The following is a 19,807-nucleotide window of genomic DNA, read 5'->3' on the forward strand; positions in this document are numbered from 1 at the left end:
CCACCGGTTGATATGTTTTATTTATACATAGTACTGTTACATAATGTAATGCAAGAAAGGGGAAAACGTTTACACCACATTTTAATTCGTATGCACATGAAAGACAGGTGTTTGTATAGCAGACTTCTCGCTGGGTGTCGGAAATTCTCAGTAGTCATTACTCTGTCCGCATAAATATAAGTTAAAAAATTAATTTAAAAAAAGGGTTACTTGCAATTACAAAGTGGTGTCAAATTACCCTAGAAAACCAAAACGGAGACATACTGCATCACCGACGACACACAAGAACGTAGATTAACGCAGAGCCCAAAATAAGGTACACACAACCTGGTTTCATGCACACTGGAATGGAACATATTACCGTTATATCACAAATATTTTTTTTCCTTTACAGATCGACTTTATCAAATACATAGTTAATGTGTTCATGAAATGTACATATGCTAACGTGCAAACGTCATCAGTCACGGTTAGCGGCAAACAGTTATTTACATGTAGTGCAACAGTGAGGGAGAGAAAGGAGGAGAAATAGGGCAGAACAGAAACCTGGATGTATCAGACGTGATTTAAGACGCATCCAGAACTTCAGAGAGAAACAGAATACAAGTTCACGCAGATATGGATCTGTGCAAAAACATTAGAGAAGAACCTCATGTTCCCCTACATCCTTCAGCTGATTGGTTCTCGACATAGACAAATCTCAAAAACTCTCTAAAGATAGATCTGACCTCATTTGAACTTAAACATTTGTTATTGCAATAATTAAAGAAATAATAATTCACCTAAAAATTCTAATTTTGTCATTTACTCAGCCTCATGTCGTTCCAAACCGGTTTGACTGATGTTCTGGCGAAAAACACAAAAGGAGACGTTTCGCCAAGTGTCCAAGCTGCTCTTTTCCATACAATGAAAGTGGATGTGGACCAGCATGTAAGCAAGCCATACAGGTTTTAACCATTTGAGGGTGAGTAAATGATGACAGAATTAGAATTTTTACGTAAACTATGCTTTTAACTTTTTTCTTAGATCAAAAAGTGCCACGAAAGGTCATTTTTAATGATAAAACCTTATAGCAATCATTTATGATTGTTTAATTTACACTGATCTCTGTACAATCTTAAGTCTGATTAAATTTTGCTATATAATGGGATCGTGACAAATTTCATTCTATCTGGGAGCACTGGTAACGAATTTACCCACACTTACAAACCTCACTAAAGATCCCACTCGGCAAAGATTTAGTACACTTAAGCTACAGGAATGGACCCCAAAATTAGCACATAATTTAGTTTTTTCATTCAAAATGAAAAGGCCTATTTAAAAATGTAACCATGAAATGTGCATATTCATTAATGGAAGATTGTATCATTCAGACAGACATGACCTGCCATCTTTAAACCCTGTTCCCAAAAAAATGACACATCCCAACCACTGATAAAAACCAACCGTCGAGTTTAAAAGCACCAACTTCACTCAATGCAGGAGGCGGACATGATTCGCTTATATAAAAAAGTCAAATATCTACATAGCTTCAGATTAAGTTGTGTTTAAAAAGATTACTAGTACTTCACATTTCAGCTAGTCTGTATGCAAGCAAGGCTGACTTCCGTCATACAGCAAATAAAAGGGTAAAAATAAAAGGAATACGCAATAAGATACCGCTACAATCCAAACATAAAACCGTCTCCACAAGGTTCGTGAAGTCCCACGCTGGCTGCCCTGTTAGCGTTCACCGCAACTCAGCGAAATGTTCTGGTAAAAGTGTTCTAAGAGCTGGGGTTTAAAATGCTGGCTAAAAAAAAAAATCAAGAATCCACGGGCAGAGGGAGGGTGGTGAGTGCTAAAATCTATCCAATAGCATGGCTCATGGATGGGTGGAGTCGAGAGGAGGGGCGTAGCCAGCTGCAGCTCATCTCTTCCGGCGGCAGGTACGTTTGTGATCGGCGTGCCAGTGCTCCTGCTGGCATTTGATGGAGCAGTACGATGTGTTCCAGCAGCAGTGATACATCGCCTCTTCTTCACAGTTATAACACTGAAAGACAGAATAAAGAGAACAATGAGATGCTAAAAGACTCGCACACAAGAGTTTTGCTCAGTAAAATATACTCATGGATCATCATTCTTATGGTGCATTTCCTAAAAAAAATTAATATACAGTCTGCTTATCTGTTGAAGGGGACATTCTCATTCTAGAGAGCAACTGATTGGACAAAAATCTGTGAAGTGCGGAATGAGTCATCATTATCTTAGGTTTGTTTTCCGAGCAGAAAGACACATTAAGTACGTTTATCTGCTAAAAATGAGTTTTTGTCAGTGTTTAGGAGCACATAAGAAAAAGGTTTTCAAGCAACTAGACAACACCTTTTTATTTTTTCATTCTGAATTAAATGTTAATCATTAATTTAAAGCTTAAAAAAGTTGCTAAATCAAAACCAGTCGAGTGTTTAAACAGACTTTCAACTTTACATTCACTTAAAGCGTAACCCACTGTGTTTTCGTGAATACTTGCCAAGACTGACATTTTAAAATAACTTTGCGTGTATTTCACTGTTCAGATTTAAAATTGTTCTTCATTTCCTAATTCTGCCCTCAGAGCTGCAATTTTTCCCAGAAGACAATTTTGGAGTTCAGGTGAGTAATACCAAAGACTATAGAAGAGACTTTGGTAATATGCTGGGGAACCATTTCTCATCTCCTAGCAACACGTAAAAGCTATAAATAGATTGTAAATACAACAATATGTTGGGGAAAATTAGAGCTTCTGCGGGAAAAAAATCTAAGAAGAAAAATAATGCTCAAATACTGATGAAGCTGCCAGGAGGAGATGCTCTAACAGATCATGAGTCACATTTGAATGCATTTTACCTACATTTAGTAATATTAGCAATCATAATGCATTCAAAGTCTGCATACTATTTTTCATTCCAGTGTCTGTTATAGCTTATAAAACATTCATAACTTTTTTTAATGCAACTTTTCAATGAGCGAATGTGCAAAAATACAAAGTTTTGAATGTTACAGCATTACTACATTTACCGTCTTTTTATTCATTAACAAATTGAGAAATTCTTTGAAATTTTAACATTTACTTGAATAAATTACATTATATTAATAAAAACAAATAATCTGACTGCTCAAAAGCAGTCTCCATTTATGAAATGTTAATTTTATAATAAATCAACATCTAAATTATTCTGGAATGTATATAAATGAGATACATTTTCCATGCCGCAATGGTGCATCAGTAGGGGTGCAAATATTAATGTTTATTAACGAAGTTCAGTTCCAAAAGCATTTACAAGATACAAGGAAATCTAAAAACATATTTTACAAAAGTGTCCAAGATCATATAAATCTGTATAGAATCATTTGTTAAGTTAATACCTAGGTATGGTTGTATCTTTTTATAAAAATATCTTTTTATAAAGCCATTAAAGATTAAATGTAGCCTATATTTTCATTGTTTTGACAGCTTTTCATAAACTAAGCATTTTTTACTGTCTCTTCCTTCTCAAAATGGACTTGCATGCAATATGATTCGAGTGCCGGTGGTTCTAACAATTTGTATCTACACATAAGGTCTTCTGAAAATACACTCACCCACTGCTTCTTCTTGGTCTGGGAAATGAGCTGTTTATGCTGAGCTACCATCTTCTTCATCTCCTCCATGAGCTCCTCTTTGCACTTCTCCTTCACCTGTTTGCACTTTCTTTCCATCTCAGCCTGCGTGTTGGACACCGCTTTGTTCACCGCCTGCCTTTTCTCTTCCTCCATTTCTGCTCGCAACTGTAAGGACGACCACATTGCTGAGTTTGCTGCAATTTCCCCCTTTTTCCACCAACAAGGGTGGTTTTCTTGGAGGAAAAGGGGTATCTTTGTATCTGGCCACAAGAGGGAGCCAGATGTCAGTCCAAAATGAAAGAACGTTCCTCACCTTGTCCAGAGCCTCTTTCAGGACGCGTTCGGTTTCCCGCTTGTTCTCCGCTTTCATCATTTCTTTGACGTCGCTGAAGATCTTGGTGTATTTGTCGTGGCACATGTTTTGGCAGCTGCCCTCGTTGACCGTCTGAGAGCCTCTGTGTACCATGCGAGGAGCTGGTGAGGAAGAGGAGGAAGGCGAGCCAGACTTTTTGGTTTGGGTGGACACGGACATACGCTCAGGTTGATGTGGAACAGCTGTTGGGATTTCTTGACTTGAGCTGACGGCTTCCATCTCAGGCTCCGGTTCCTGATACAACAGCAGGATATAGTAAAGGTGATGTAAACTCTATATATCACATCTCATTCAATAAACGCATTGCATTACAAACCTCTTCTTTGGGCTCAGCGACTTGGGAACGGCGGCTCTTTTTAGCTTTGGGCTCTTGGTTGCCTGCTTTCGACTGTCAATAACATAAGAGAACCAGATATTAAATAAAGCAAAGCCAATCTGGCATTTTTCAAGATGAAATGCACCAAAGTGCTCACCTGCTCGTTGGATGTGGAGGAGATACTTGACTCCGCCTCTTCCTGTCTGTCTTCCTGTCTTTCGTGCCTGTCCGACCTGTCATGCTTGTCTTCCAGCTTCCCTTTCCAGGTTCGGCCCTCCCTCATGAACCGCTGGTGGAGCTCCAGCTCATCACACGCCTTCTTCCACCCCGAGCTGCGCTTCACCTGCAGCTGCTGCACGTTAACTGTGATCTCCTGGATGTTGTCGGAAGGAATCCATGCTCTGCAGCAAAACAGACAAGCCTGCTGGTTTCACAAGCTAGTTTGCCCACATACAGATCTACACCAGGTCTACAATTAGGTGAGTCAAAACCAGCTTTCAGTAGGGCTGGGTGATACAAAAACTCATTCATTTTTAAACTTTTGACATTAATACACATTATTATTTTTTATATACATACACAAATACACTGCCGTTCAAATGTTTGGGATCAGCAAGATTTTTAATGTTTTTTTAATGGGGTGTCTTATGCTCAAGGCTGTATTTATTTGATCAAAGATACAGAAAAAACAGTAATATTGAGAAATATTACTGCAGTTTCTAATATTGGTTTCCTATTTTAATATACTTTAAAATACAAATTATTTCTGTGATGCAGCGGTGAATTTGCATCAGCCGTTACTCCAGCCTTCAGTGTCACATGATCCTTCAGAAATCATTCTAATATGCTGATTTATTATCAGTGATGAAACTTGTTCTGCTTAATATTTTTTTGGAACCTGTGATACAGGTGATGAATGAATAAAAAGTAAAAAAAAAGAACAGCATTTATTCAAAATAGAAATCTTTTCTATCCCTTTTTATCCATTTAACATCCTTGCAGAAATAAAAAGTATTAATTTCTTTAAAAAGAAAGAAAAAATGTACTGACCCCAAACTTTTGAACTGTAGTGTATATTGTAACACTAAATGTATATTTTGAATAAACACTGTTCTTTTTATTTATTAAAGAATCCTGAAAAAAAGTATCACAGGTCCCAAAAAAAATTAAGCAGTACAACTGTTTCCAACATTGATTATAAATCAGCATATTAGAATGATTTCTGAAGGATCATGTGACACTGAAGACTGGAGTAATGATGCTGGAAATTCAGCTTTGCATCACAGGAATAAATTACATTTTAAAATACATTAAAAATGCTATTTTAAATTGCAATAATATTTCACAAAATAATTTTTTTCTGTATTTTTGATCAAATAAATGCAGCCTTGATGAGCATAAAAAAACTAAAATCTATCTATCTACATAAACATGAATTTAATTAATATTATACAAATTTGAATAGTTAAAATAATAGTTCCTCATTGTATGAACAAAACGAATGACACTTTACATATATTAACCGAATACCAATATTTACCTATATTTTACTAAAACATTTTAAATATGGAACATACCATATAGACAATTCTGTAAACATTTCTGAGTGATGAAAAAAACAAATACTTGATTCAATAATCTTGTTTAGTTTAGAATGAAGCTTCTGAAGTCTTATGTTTGCTCTTTTAAATTCAATATTGTGCATGTTCCTAATGTAACCTGAGGCTCACCTTTGGTGCTGGTGACCAAAGAAGCGAACATCCACCTGATTGCCCTCCCTCTGCATCACCTTTGCAGGCCAATAACCAAAGCCCTTCATCCTGGCCCACACCAGCTCATGAGTCGGACTCTGATGGCAGACAAACATCCTTAAGTACATTCACAAATCACATGTAAATCTGCAGGAATGAGAGTGTGTGCGTCTGTGCTTACACATGGGTAACAGAACCAGTTCTCGGGTCGTGCGTTCGAGAGATAGAAGCAGTGTCTGCACAGCATTAACTCGTTCAGCTGGAACAAATAAATAATTGCGCAAATCATTGTTCAAAAAGTGCACAAAATCTTTTACCCATTAACATAAGAATGTTATCAAAAAATCGAAACAGCAAAGCTTAACTAGTTTGTCAAGTGCTTTAAACAAGCTTAAAATTCCAACTGTTTGCTCGGTCTGACCTCGTGGCATGTGTCATTGTAGAGAAGTCTTGCAATTTCGGTCTGATCGCTGTTGACTGTTGACAGAGAATGTGGAATTGGTCAAGCTGACACTTGAGTGAAGTGCACACAAGCGGTTTCATAAATCACACTCATGACTGTGGTTCATACGTCTCACCTCCGTGCAGAATGGCTGTGTTGTGAACAATAAGCTGAGCGTCAGCCCTGAACTCCTCAAAGCTCTTGTACTTCCCCTCTGAGATGTTCTGTAGGGGAACAGAAGATACATGAGAACATGCTGAGGCTGATGGGACATGATCTTTGAATCGTTTCTGCTAGTGTTTGGTCTGAGTACCTCTTGTATGTTTTCCACATCCAGAGGCATGTGGATCAGTCTTCTGTACATTGGTTGCTTTGACTCCTTGCCTCTCTTGTGCAGGTCTACAGCCTGAAAGACGATCAGATTGAAGAAATCTGCTTCACATTTCAACAGAAAATGCATGTGGGGGAAAGGCTTGATTTCTACACGATTTAGTGAGGAAAAAGTGAGAAGTGAAAGTGTGAAACCCACCCTTTCCTTCATGCGTCCAAGAATGAACTTCAGGCATGTTGTCATTTCCTGTTTGTTCAAATTCTTCCTTTTACTGCCCTGTTAGTAAACAGCACCACAAGAAACAAATGACTCAATAACCACATCATTATCTTATGTAACATATTCTTAAAATGCATTTGGGGGTTTAATAGTCATTTCAAATCTGTTTGAAAAAGTTCAAAATTTTTATTTTTTTTAAAAGATGTCTCTTATGCTCACCTAGGCTGTATTCATTTGATCTAAAATACAGTAAAAAACAGTATCAATGTGAAATATTATTAAAATTTAAAATGACTTTTATTTATTATATTTTAAAATAGAATTTATTCACGATGGCAAAGCTGAATTTTCAGCCATCTTAAATTTCATCCAATCTACATCCTTCAGAAATCATTCTAATATGCTGACAGATTCTAGTTTTATCAGAATAAAATTCACTTAATGAAATTTTTTGTTTATAATAATCAAAAAATCCTAAATTATAAGCTTTTGCCAAACAACATAACGATTTGGCATATTAATGTAGTGTTTCAGCTAAAGTGGCTTTGACCGTCTACTTCAGTCAGAATTTTCAATCCAAACTGAGCTGGGTTTTCTAAGGGTCTCTCTATACCCACCCTGCAGATGCCGCACTGCCAGTGGGAGGTTGTGTCGCGTGGGCGGTGGTCTTCAGACAAACAGCGGAGGTGGTAGACACGGAAACAGCCGTCACACTCTAGCACGTCTCCAGGAAGGTGACACTCAAAACAGTACCAGTCATGACTTTCTGCTTCCCAGTCCTGAAACACACACATTATAGTAATGCACATCCCCGCCCACCTGGGCCACCACCAAGCTCCTGGGAACAAGACCACCAATCCAGGAACAATTAATCTTTTCATGACCTGCAAACAAGATCTTGACTAAATAGATTTAAGATCAGCCCTCTTACTCTGAAATGTTTTTCAAATTTAAGACCAGACCCCCGAGAGACCACTAATATATAGCATTAGTAAAAGCACCACCAACATGCAAAATGTCAATTTGGTTTTATTATATTTCTAAATATATTCTATCCAATTTGATTAAAATATTATCTATATAGATTATTTTTTAAATCGAGATTTGAAGCTAAGAGAAAACGGAGTATGAGGGCTGCTCTTCTATAATTATTAGTTTATCCAAAGCACCAAGAAAGCAAAAATATAAAACCCACTCATTAGTTATAATAATGAAACAAAGTTATTCAAAAGACCATAGGTGTATAATGTGTTTGATATTATGAGAGGAGCATAAGAATGTTACATTTTTGCATTTCGGTTCAATTTACATGACCATTTTTTATTTTATATTAAAAATTCAAATTACATGGTTATTAATATATGCTTTACACTGGAAGTAGTTCAAACCTGGATAAGTCTGTTTAACACTTTCAGATACTATGAAAGCAAAGAAAATCCCACTATATATTTGAATCAAATGGCCATTTAAATCAAACCTTAAACATGACTAAATGTTCTTTGAAAGAAATGGTGAGCAATCACATTCTCACATGCCACGATCACATTCACTGTATGTTAATGCTATCCTCTAAAAATATCATCAATCTACTGCACACACCAACACACACCAGAGCCATTCCACCATATTCACTTTTCTGGATACAGTACAAAATCTGCAGTTTTACTTCAGAAAATGCTGCTACTGTCTGCAAAGAGTTTCTATTCTTACCTTTAAAACAGGTCTAAACCAGTGTAAGAAGTTAACAGGGGTTTGAAGCAAAACTGCTAATAGAGTGACCAAATTCACTTTAAATATCCAATATTTTTCTTAATTCACAAATATAGATCCCTAATTATTCAGATCAAGAATTTCTGTTAATAAATACCTTATGCATATACAGAACATGCCCTTATAAATATAAACTTGCAGAAATCAGCTCTGAATGTGCAAATATTGTCCTTGAATAGATAAGTTAACTGCTGACACTGGTCTTATCCCTAGTAAACAGCTTGTTAATTTGGCAAACACAGGTATAACTGGTTCTGACACTGAACTGGTCTTGACATTGACATACAAATCTTGCAAAAAACTAAATCTTGATTTGAAAACATGTAAGATTAATGTGTGTGAAGCATACGCACATCTTGGAAAAGAGCTTCAGAAGGCAGAGAGGGCTAAAGAAGAGAGAAATCACTAATAATGAGCATTCAGTAACAAAACAAGGCACACAAAACCTCACACAGCACAGCACTGAAGTAAAACAAAGCTTGTTGATGCCAGCATAGCCGCAGATACCAGTATGAATAGTGTGTATTATCATCATATTTTGATTGACAGTTAAATAGAGCGAGCATTATTGATTTCAATTTCATGAAAAATTTGAAGTCTAAGGCTACACAGAAGCTCCTTCAGTTCAGGTGCTGTCCCATGCACAGGTTACACATACTATTAAGTAAAGGGCAGATTATGTTGTTAATTAAAGAAATTACAGCAACTGGACGTGAACATACCTTGCTTCCCTCTGACATCTGCTCCTGCGATTGCAAGTGATCCAAAAAACATTGTTTAAAATCCTAATCTAAGAGCTGGGGTTGGCTGAAACTAACCACAGGCGCTCCGTGTTAGGGACTCGTGGGTGGGTGTTTGGTGTGAGAAATATCAGAATGCAGCACACAACAACATAAACATTCATCTATACTGCTAATACTCATATTTATAAATATGCTTTTACATACACTAGTGTTCAAAACTTTGGGGTCAGTGAGATTTTTTTAATGTTTCTCAAAGTAGTCTCTTATGCTCACCAAGGCTGCATTTATTTGATCAAAAATACAGTAATATTGTGAAATATGATTACAATTTAAAATAACTTTTTTTTTACTTGAATATATTTTAAAATGTAATTAATTCCTGTGACGGCAGCCATTTCTTCAGTGTCACATGATCCTTCAGAAATCATTCTAATAAACTGATTTGCTGCTCATTTATTATCAATGTTGAAAACAGTTTTGCTGCTTGATATTTTTGATATTTTTATTCAGGATACTTGAATGAATAGAAAGTTCAAAAGGACAATATGTCTTTGAAATAAAACTAGGGCTGTAATCAACCAAAGAAAATCTTGGTCGACTGAAGTCCTGAAACTTTCGACTAAAAATCGACTAAAAATGACGTTGTGGAGAAAAAAAAACGTACGTTACATTAATTAGATACGCACTGTGCTCAGTACTTGGTAGCCTTGTTGTCTGCCTAAATTAATTATAAATAAACATAAAAAACTAATAGGCTATTTGCAGTATATTAAATCGTTTTTGACCTAATTATTTTGCACTGAAATGAGTCTGACACACGAGTCTGTCGTCTCTGACAGCGGTGCATCAGATGCACCTGCGCAATATCATAGCCTGTGATTTCTGAAAACAGTACTATGTTGTCAACTAGTGATATCACAAGAACTTTTGAGGAATGTGCAACATAATTTAGAAAATTATTTTTGTCATATGTTATAAGTATAACTGTCAGACACTATCATTTCAGCCGCTCTGCGCAGCTCGAGAGCGAGGCTGAACATAAGAGCTCAGCTTCGCGGCTGAGACACGAATAGACTTAAAGCTTTTACTCTTAATAAACACAAAAGACGCGTCCACTTTAATAAAAAAAGAATATTTATTAAACAAAAGAGCAGAAACCAAATAAAGTGCATAACTGAAAAATAAAGCATCTTAGGCTCAAAACTATCACAAACAGTGGGCACAGCGCAATTGCGCAATATTGTGAGAACTGAGAACTGATCGCGCGCTGTGTGAGAACTGAGAAAGTGGAGCACTTCTATCAGAGTGATTCCGCTAACTTTAAGTTAATCAACAACGAATTGTGACTCCTGGGAAAAACGGGATGTCTGGTCACCCTATCCCTATAACCATTCAGTTGCTGAGGCCATTGTTTCAGATCGCTAGTTTGCGTTTTGGTAGCGTATCCGCCCACTGCGGCTGCCATACTGTGAGATATACAAACGCCCCTCATCTGATTGCGATCCAGTGACAGGGACGCACATTTTAAAAGACAAGACAGTCAATTTAGCCTATAGGATGTATTTTGAATGTCCGGTAGTCCTCAAATAACATTTTAGTCCCGTCTCGTCTCGTTAACGAAGACGCGCATACATTTCGTCATAGTTTTTATCATCAGATATTAATTTTATCTCGTCAACTTCTCGTCTTAGTCACAGAAAAAAGGTTCGTTAACGAATATTTTTCGTCGTCCTCTTCGTTAACGAAATTAACACTGGTTCTTTGGAAGGAGACAGCTTCTTGTTTTTACACTAGCTTGTTATTAAATAAATAATATTCAGCATCAAACCTTCTAAAGCCTACTTATCTGTCTCTCTTCTCCAGTGGGTTGGGCTAATCCAAAAAAAGTGAAAACAATGGGGGTGTTCTGAAAACAGACTGTTACCTGTGAAACAGGGGTGCTCTGAAAACACCCCCATTAGCAATTAGTGCTTTCCACCTGATGAAATGAGCGCGGCCAAACTGATGAAATGAGCGCGGCAAAAAATCGACCAATCAGATTTTTGGTCGAACCAGACCATATCGACCAATTAATCGACTAATCGACTGGGACGTTACAGCCCTAAATAAAACAATGTAAAAGTCTTTACTGTCAAAGTTGATTCAACTGAATAAAATGTATTTCTTTTAAACTGACTCCACACTTTTGAATAAGAATGTATGTAAAAAGGTCTTTCATACAAATAAGCAAATATTTGTGATATTCTTCTTTTTGTTTTTTGAATGAAGGCCACACGTATAGCTGATGAAACCTGGGACAGATGTGTATATTCCCAGCTACAAGCCATACCCCAAAAACAAACATTGCTTCCTTCAAACACGCTCTCTCACACAGCAGAGGAATGTCTCTATGTGCCGGTGAAGTCACTGAAACATCAGCATCTACCATCACTAGTGCATACGGAGGAAGTTTACTGCTGAAATCTCACTGTTGAGCGTCAAAGTCATGAACTATATCAACCAGTTGGTTTTTTTTGGTCCATGTAAATGTCTTACTGATGGTCTTAAGAAGTGCATGGCTGTGTTGGAGCCAGCAGCATATCTACATTTTGAGCCCTTTATTTTATTTGATTAATGTGTAGTAAAACTAAGCCATGTTTACCTTTAGCATTTTTATCTAGGACGCATGTAGATAAAAGTATGTTATGTTTAAAATAGACATGCTCTGGTTTATGTCTCACCATCTCGTCTCCTGGAAGCCAGTATCCTTCCTGTTCGATCCCAGCCTTGGAGCCTTTGCAGCCCACTGTGAGCGTCTCCACCACCAGACCGTCTTTGACAGCCAAAACTAGCTGCCTGGCTGTGTCTTTAGGGTGCATCCCATACACACGACTTAAATATCTGCATCCAAAACATGCAACACCATCTCTTAGACATGGATTCAAATGCATACACTGATATTATTAGTAAAGGGAGAAGAATTAAAGCAATTACTTTGAGATTCTGTCCATGTTTGCGATTTGTTTCTGATTGCGGATGACTTCGATGGCCGACCAGACATACTGAACCACCTTGGGGTCCGCTTGCCTCTTTTTCACCACCCTCGACATTGTGGCCAGTTCCAACCTAGAATAATTCAACCAGAACAAGTCCTTGAACAAGAACGCACGCGTCCCACAATAAGCAAAGTACAGTCTGAAGAGCTTAGGTGCTTGCATATAAAACAGCAAAATGCAAATATTTGTTAGTTTTGTCAGAGACAGCATCAAATTACACACCATTTCTCTAAAGAGTGCCTCTGCATGTGTATCTTTATCATTGTGGACAAACAATAGATCTTCACGGAAACTGGCACCAATATATAAAATAACTTCTTCATTAAGTCTCTATACTCATTAAGTATGCCACTTCATCTAAATGGACTCTAAACTCTCAGTTCTCTTTATAAAGAGCTCCTGCAACTATAACCATATGTAAACCTAGGGCGGAAATTCTTTCAGGATCTTCATATAATAAACACTAACCTGGTTAAACATTAATCTTTCTTATAAAACTCGTCAGAACTGTTGTGTTGATGTCAAAAGATATTGAAGACAACAAGCTTCTCTCACTATCATTAAAGAATAGCAGAGATTTACAGAGTAAAATGACACACAGAAAGCAAATCCAGCTCTATAATAAAAACCCTCAGCAGTATTCACTCTGCAGTCGGTCTGCAGTATTTTAGGTCTCTATGTGGCACGAAGAACAGATAAAAATGACTGTCACATTTATTGCTGTTGTGCATACTGTAAGTTATAGCTTCTACAATCAACGGCCAGATGGTTTTTTTATACAAAGGATGAAGAGCTAAACTTCTTTTAGGCTGCAATTTATCAATAAAAGTGCATTCTAATGAGTTCCCAAGAAGACACACTCATTAATGAAATGCCATAAATAGTAGTTTTCAAGGTAAAGACATTAATCTAACCACCTATTTTTACATGATGTAAATAAAGCATTGGTTAATAAATGTTCTAATTTCAACAAACATACATCAATGCGTGGAAAGAACACAAGTAAAATGATATAATGTAACACTATAGTATTATTCATGAGGGGATAATAGGAAAGCTATTCTAAGTCATTTGCATTTTTCAGTAAATTTAATAGTGTAATTTTTATGTGTAGCAGTTTTTGTTGCGGTCATACTGACTGCTATTGGCCTAGGTGCATTAAGTTTCTAAATACTGCTGGTTGTTTACAACAAACCCATCTGTTATTACACTTTTAAAGCACCTTGGCTGAAAGCGATGTGGAGTATAACATTGTTATTATAATTACTGGCAACTTGGTTAATTGCATGGCTGCTCACGTGACGTTAACATGGCAGCACCCATGAGGTGGAGACCCCACTCCATGTCGATTGAAACAGCTTTCGTGGAAGCCTCGGCATATCTACAATATTCACCACATGCGTACTTGCATCATTTAAATACTCATTTATTCATGCATCCACATCATAATTCACTTGTTTCGATGTCACCAGCGAGACCTGTTCGCGTTATTCTGCGCATTCAATACATGCGCAGAAAGGATGGGAACCGATCGCTGCCTGATCGAATGTTACAAGTTACAAGTTTTGTGGCAATCGTAACTTTTGTTCACACTGTTACAGCGTACAAAATGTTGCCAGTGATTTTAAAACCCCCGCAGATGGCTACAGAGCCCACTCATGTGCTCCACAACCCGACTGCTGGAATGCACCGCGTAAAAGCATTTAAAAGCCGATTATATTAACGAAGCGGTCAAAATAACCTCATTTCAAAAGCCACGATGACTTTGACAGCTGTCGGTCTTATCAGTGATCAATAAAACACAGTGCAGGTCCCGCTTTTCAGTCACAGTGGCTGAAAGAAATAACAAACGGGTGTCGAAGAGTCGCGAAACTATAAACACGAGGACATCGTAAACGCGCGAGCTGTTTTTGACACGCGCTAAACGCAATCACACCGTAAAGAATAACGATTAATAACTTAATCAAATTGCAAATGGAGGGAAAACCTTCATCGGTGCCTAGACATTCTTGTTGGTTGGTGAGCTACATGGACGCCATGTTGATATCCCTCCCTCGCTTCTAGACAAAACCAAGCAGTTGCGAGTGGATTTTTTGTTCCTCTTTGCTGCGAATGTCATGAAATCGACCCGGTTTATGCGCTAACTTACCGCTGTCCGACAGCTGATCAAACGCCTCGCCGTTCAGTCTCACTTTAGGATGTAACGCAGCGCTGGTTACATTTGTGTTTCCGGAGTTAAATGTCAGAATTGTGGTTGGTTGGAGGAGCCCAGCCACAGTTGAGAGCTCGGAGGGGGTAAACACACACACATACAGGCACAGGCTGTGGGAGAACTCTAGTGGCAGGACGCAGGAGTTGCTCGCTTTAGTTTGCACGTCTCACCTTGAAGCTCTTTTTTTCTCTCCAAGCTTTACTACACTATGGTAGTTTTTGTGTATTCATAAATGTAAAATTCCATATAGAACTTCACTTATCTAATGATTCATGTAACCTCTCTGTTAGATATGATGAGCACATCATCTCAGAAATGTATTTATTATACATCTATAGCATGTTTTGGGGCTTTGCTGGAGCACATGATCAAATATTATATGTGGTTTAATTTTCAATTTAGTTTATTGGTTTGCAACCCTATTACTAAAATTAGAAATATATCTGAATCAGGGTGATTATCACAATAAAAATATTAAAAACTTAAACGTATTTTATTTCAACTAGTTACCAAAGGCAACATTTTTTATTTTCGTTAAAGTACTGAAATAAAACTAATAAATACAAATGAATAAAAACTATATAGACATAAAATTAATAAAACTTTACAATGAAGTTAAAGTTAACACAAAATGTAAAAGTAAAAAGCAATATGTATTTTTTGAAAGGTTACAAATTTAGCTTGCAGTAATTAGGGACTGGCTTTGTTTGGACCAAATATTGTTTTGTGATTGTTGATAAACATATATTTCCTATAAATTAAAGATCATTTTTTCAGTCTATATATATATTAGGTCAAATTGGTCAAAGGTTAACAATTGCAGTAGACTAGATGCTACAATTTGAGTAAGAATTAAAATAATAATAACTATATACAAACTGTGGAACAACTCAATATTTTTTATTTCTATTTTTGCATACATGTGACTTAATAGGTTTATTTCCTTACATTCTCGAATATAATATTGTATAAGTTGTTATGGGCAATAGGTAATGCCACTAATAAAGCATCACTATAATTGCATTGTTTTAATAAGGTCACAAAAAAACATATTATAAGACCTGGTATTTCTTGGGATTGGAGTTGATGGGATAAACCGAATTTCCTTAAATAATTCTTTTTATCCTTAAGAAGACGCTCCAGCAGATGGTGCTAAATTAACACACATAGACTGACATCAACTTATAAACAATGATGAGTTTCTTTTTGTCACCTTTTCTATGTTGTTAATGAAAGTATAACTGTGTTAGTTTTCTCTTTGTGGCTTTACTGACAATGTTCACTAATAATTCAGTGTATTTATTGAACAATTCTTGTATTTATAAAGGTATGTCATAACAGGATGAAAGGCAGTGATTGCATATAGTCTGAATTTAAATGATCCATGTAAATGTCCCTCTATGAGCTGATCTGAACTCATATTCATAGGTAATTTCATAAAAAAGGAAAGTATTCAGCTGTTTTACCATTTTGAGGCCTCAACTGCTGGGAACCCAAATATTCACAGTTCTGGCCAAATTTATTTGGATCCGTATGTGCTTACATTTCCCCCCTCTTTAATATCACAACAAAATAATGAAAGTCTAAACACATCTCAATGTTAGACAAAATGTTTGTCATTATTTCTGTTACTCTGGCAGAGTCTGCATAATAGGTCCTTTTTAAAGAAAGAATTTGCCAGGAATGAGAACACTAAGGAGACACTAAATAATTCTGTTCCATACATCACTACAGTCATATCTTCTTAAGCAAAAGACATTTTTTTTTATTGTTGATGCTTATGTAAAGCTTAAAGGAATAGTTCACCCAAAAATGAAAATTAGCTGAAAATGTACTCAGCCTAAAGCCATCCAAAATATAAAGGAGTTTGTTCCTTCATTGAAATTGATTTGAAGAAATTTATCATTACATCACTTGAATCCACTGGATCCTCTGCAGTGAATGGGTGCCGTCAGAATGAGAGTCCAAACATCTTATAAAAACATCACAATAATCCACAAGTTATCCACACGACTCCAGTCCATCAATGAACGTCTTGGAAAAGCTGCATGTTTGTAAGAAAGAAATACAACAAATAGAACTGTTTTAGACTGTTTTCACTTAGAAACAATCTTAGAAACTTGATCTGTGCATATTTTTCTCCTGATTCAGAAAACTGTATTATAGACACAGCTTTTTGATTTACAATATATTATTTGATGGCCTGGAGTCATGTGGATAACTTGTGTATTATTGTGATGTTTTTATCAGCTGTTTGGACTCTCGTTCTGACGGCACCCATTCACTGCAGAGGATCCAGTGGTGAGCCAGCTGTAATAATAAATTCCTTCAAAGCAGTTCTGATGAAGAAGTGAAACAGTGTAATATCAGATTTCAGATTCCTGTCTGAGCTGAATCTCTTCATAATGGCATGGATCAGTCCACTATCTGTGGGAACTATCAGTGCAGGCCTTAATCTAGACTCTATTCAGTGCATTCTCTGCTCATTTTTTCTTCTCAGACTTTTTGGGAAATGCTCCACCATTGAATCTCCATAGAAGGAGAAATCCTGTCTGGGTTTTATTGTAATATACGCATCTGACGCAAGGTGCATTTTTTGGAAACGTAAAAGCATACGCCAGAATAAAAAGCCATAAATGATGATCAACTACATTTCAGTATTTTCCTTTGTGAAATGTTCCTGTGCAGATGGTCTGGATTTAAGAGGGTAATGTCTTCTGCTCATCTTTCCACATTGCCTGCAATCATCCAGTTTACTGCGAAATAAAACTTGCTACTCATCTTTTATGAAAATGCATTAATTCAGACATCCTAAAATCCTGTGTGGTTTGACAGACCTCAAATCACACAGATTAAATTGTGTTCTTATCTGTCTGGTTAACGTCTGCTGTGCATTTGGATAAAATGCATTCTCAGACATCACATTTGGGATGGTTTAATCCAAAGCTCATTATATGGTAGGATGATTTATAATGTGTCACATTAGCCCTATAGGACAACCAGAAGAGGTCAAAGCCCAGCCAGATATCTCCAGAATAACTACAATGTCAGTAATGAGCAAATTCTCACACTATATTGCATGCATTTTTGAACATTATCCTCAAATAAACTCTTAAAAATAAAGACTCTTTATTGTCAACTGTGGTTCCATGAACAACCTTTAACAATCCATGGACACATTCCATTGCACAAACGGTTCCTTATAATGGAAAAATGTTCTTTAGATTTTTTAAATATTCTTTACAATAAGAAAAAAAAAAATATTTTGAGAACTGTACCTTGAAAAATGGTTTTTGGTTCTTTCATGGTTCTTTCTTCTCACTGTTAAAACCCCATTTGGAAACTTTATTTTTAAGAGTGTAAAGGTATATAACAGTCAAGACATCTTTTTCATATATTTCCTTTCTTATGTTTCTGTTTGATACTCTCTTTCTCCCATCAGCTCAGACAGTGGAAACAGTCAAAGGGTCAATGGCTGCTCTCTGATTTACATATTTCCACATCTGTCTCCAAACTCCATCACATGATGTTCATAGAGTCACATTACCTGACCAAGAGCAAACACAAAGCTTATGAATGAGGTGATTTCCTGGAACTGTGCTTCAGTGCTGAGAAAGTTAGGATTTATTAAGCTGCTGTTTAGCTGACCGGTTACACACATTGACGCTTGCTGTTTTGAATAAATCAGTTATATAAATGATTAATCATAAAATCCACCAGGTCCAAATGAATGGTCCATCAGTGTTCAATTCATTCACTGTAAAATGATTTTTTTTGAAGTAATAAAAGAGTGTTTTGAAAGAAATAACAGCTTCAGTTTTTGTAGAGTACCGCAAAATTCCTCATTTAATTTAGTGTGTTACTAGCTGTTCCTTTGTAATTATTTGTGCAAATATTTACAAAGAAAATTACTGAAATCATCAGTTTTTTCAGTGTAGTTTAAAAATTGAAATAGTAAATGCACAAAAATGTATACTTTTTTTTTACACTTTATAGAAACTACTTTATGTTACACTCTTTCAAATTTATCACATCTACGAACTACATACCTTGTGGTTTGACATTTATATGAAATCATATATTCACAGGTTTACCCACAAGACGTCCTCTTTAAGAAGGCCGAAGTTAGTTTATTTTCTCAAGATAATGCAATTAGCAAATGATTTGATGCACATTTTTTTGCAGTCCAAAATAATAAATAAAAAAGTGAAAAGATATATTTCATTGCCTGTTAGAATCCAAATAAGACTTCACACTTATATTCACACTCATTTTCATGCTTGTTAACCTATTGTTCTTGTCTCCAGATGAACTGTGCTATTTCACACCTACCCAACCAAACAAGATATCAAAATGTTATTTGTGTAAGAGTGGTTTAGTATGTTGGTTTTAGATTAAAAATATCTATGAATTCTGTCCTCTTTTATTTTTCAGAAAAGTCAAGTTGAAGCAACACATGTTTTGGTGTACGTTTATTAAATACAATAGTTTGATACTTACATATTGCCGTTTCATGATTTATTTTATTATTCACAATTGTTTTACTGTTTAAATGGTGCTGATAAGCCATTAAAGGCTGTTTTAAGGCAGGTTCGATAGGGCAACTTGAATTGGGGCATGTTGTCTATAAAGGTCAACATGTGTTCAGTGACCTCTATGTTTTATCCTGAACAGTGGAAATGTTCCATCACTTTTGTGTAGCCAATGATGTAAAGTAGGCTATGTGTCTACACAGAAACCGACTTTCAAAACTATGAGAAATATTTACTGGAGTACAAAGTGTGACAACTAGCCATATTTAGCCCATAATCATCAAACTCACCCCAATTTGAGTGACCTCAAAGCAGATAAACACTCAAAGTGTTTGAAATGAATGCCAGTTAAACATCTGTCCAAATGCTGGCAGTGGGAGATGTGTGCATAAGGCTCATCTGACGATCTAAAGGAGGAGGAACAGAATCATCAGCCTCCCCTCAGCGGACGCTCACGCGCTC

The 19,807-nt window shown here is 36.4% G+C and overlaps 1 protein-coding gene across 2 annotated transcripts; it reads right to left on the reverse strand.

Moving 5' to 3' along the window:
- LOC306865115 (zinc finger MYND domain-containing protein 11-like) lies at positions 1-14,889 on the reverse strand. Of its 2 annotated transcripts, XM_079409491.1 has the most exons (17): positions 14,751-14,889; positions 12,540-12,671; positions 12,287-12,446; positions 9,546-9,569; positions 9,177-9,209; positions 7,671-7,832; positions 7,033-7,110; positions 6,817-6,909; positions 6,640-6,727; positions 6,483-6,538; positions 6,243-6,320; positions 6,041-6,159; positions 4,468-4,711; positions 4,311-4,382; positions 3,935-4,228; positions 3,601-3,786; positions 1-2,032 (listed from the first exon to the last, which is right to left on the reverse strand). In XM_079409491.1, exons 2-17 carry the CDS (start codon positions 12,653-12,655, stop codon positions 1,910-1,912), a joined length of 1,926 nt encoding a protein of 641 aa, XP_079265617.1. In that variant the 5' UTR covers positions 12,656-12,671; positions 14,751-14,889; the 3' UTR covers positions 1-1,909. The 2 variants fall into 2 exon arrangements, with proteins under 2 accessions (XP_079265617.1, XP_079265618.1); XM_079409492.1 differs by lacking the exon at positions 9,177-9,209.
- Between the last annotated feature and the right edge of the window lie 4,918 nt (positions 14,890-19,807).

The sequence above is a fragment of the Barbus barbus genome (assembly GCF_936440315.1).
Source record: "Barbus barbus genome assembly, chromosome: 46".
Taxonomy (NCBI): domain Eukaryota; kingdom Metazoa; phylum Chordata; class Actinopteri; order Cypriniformes; family Cyprinidae; genus Barbus; species Barbus barbus.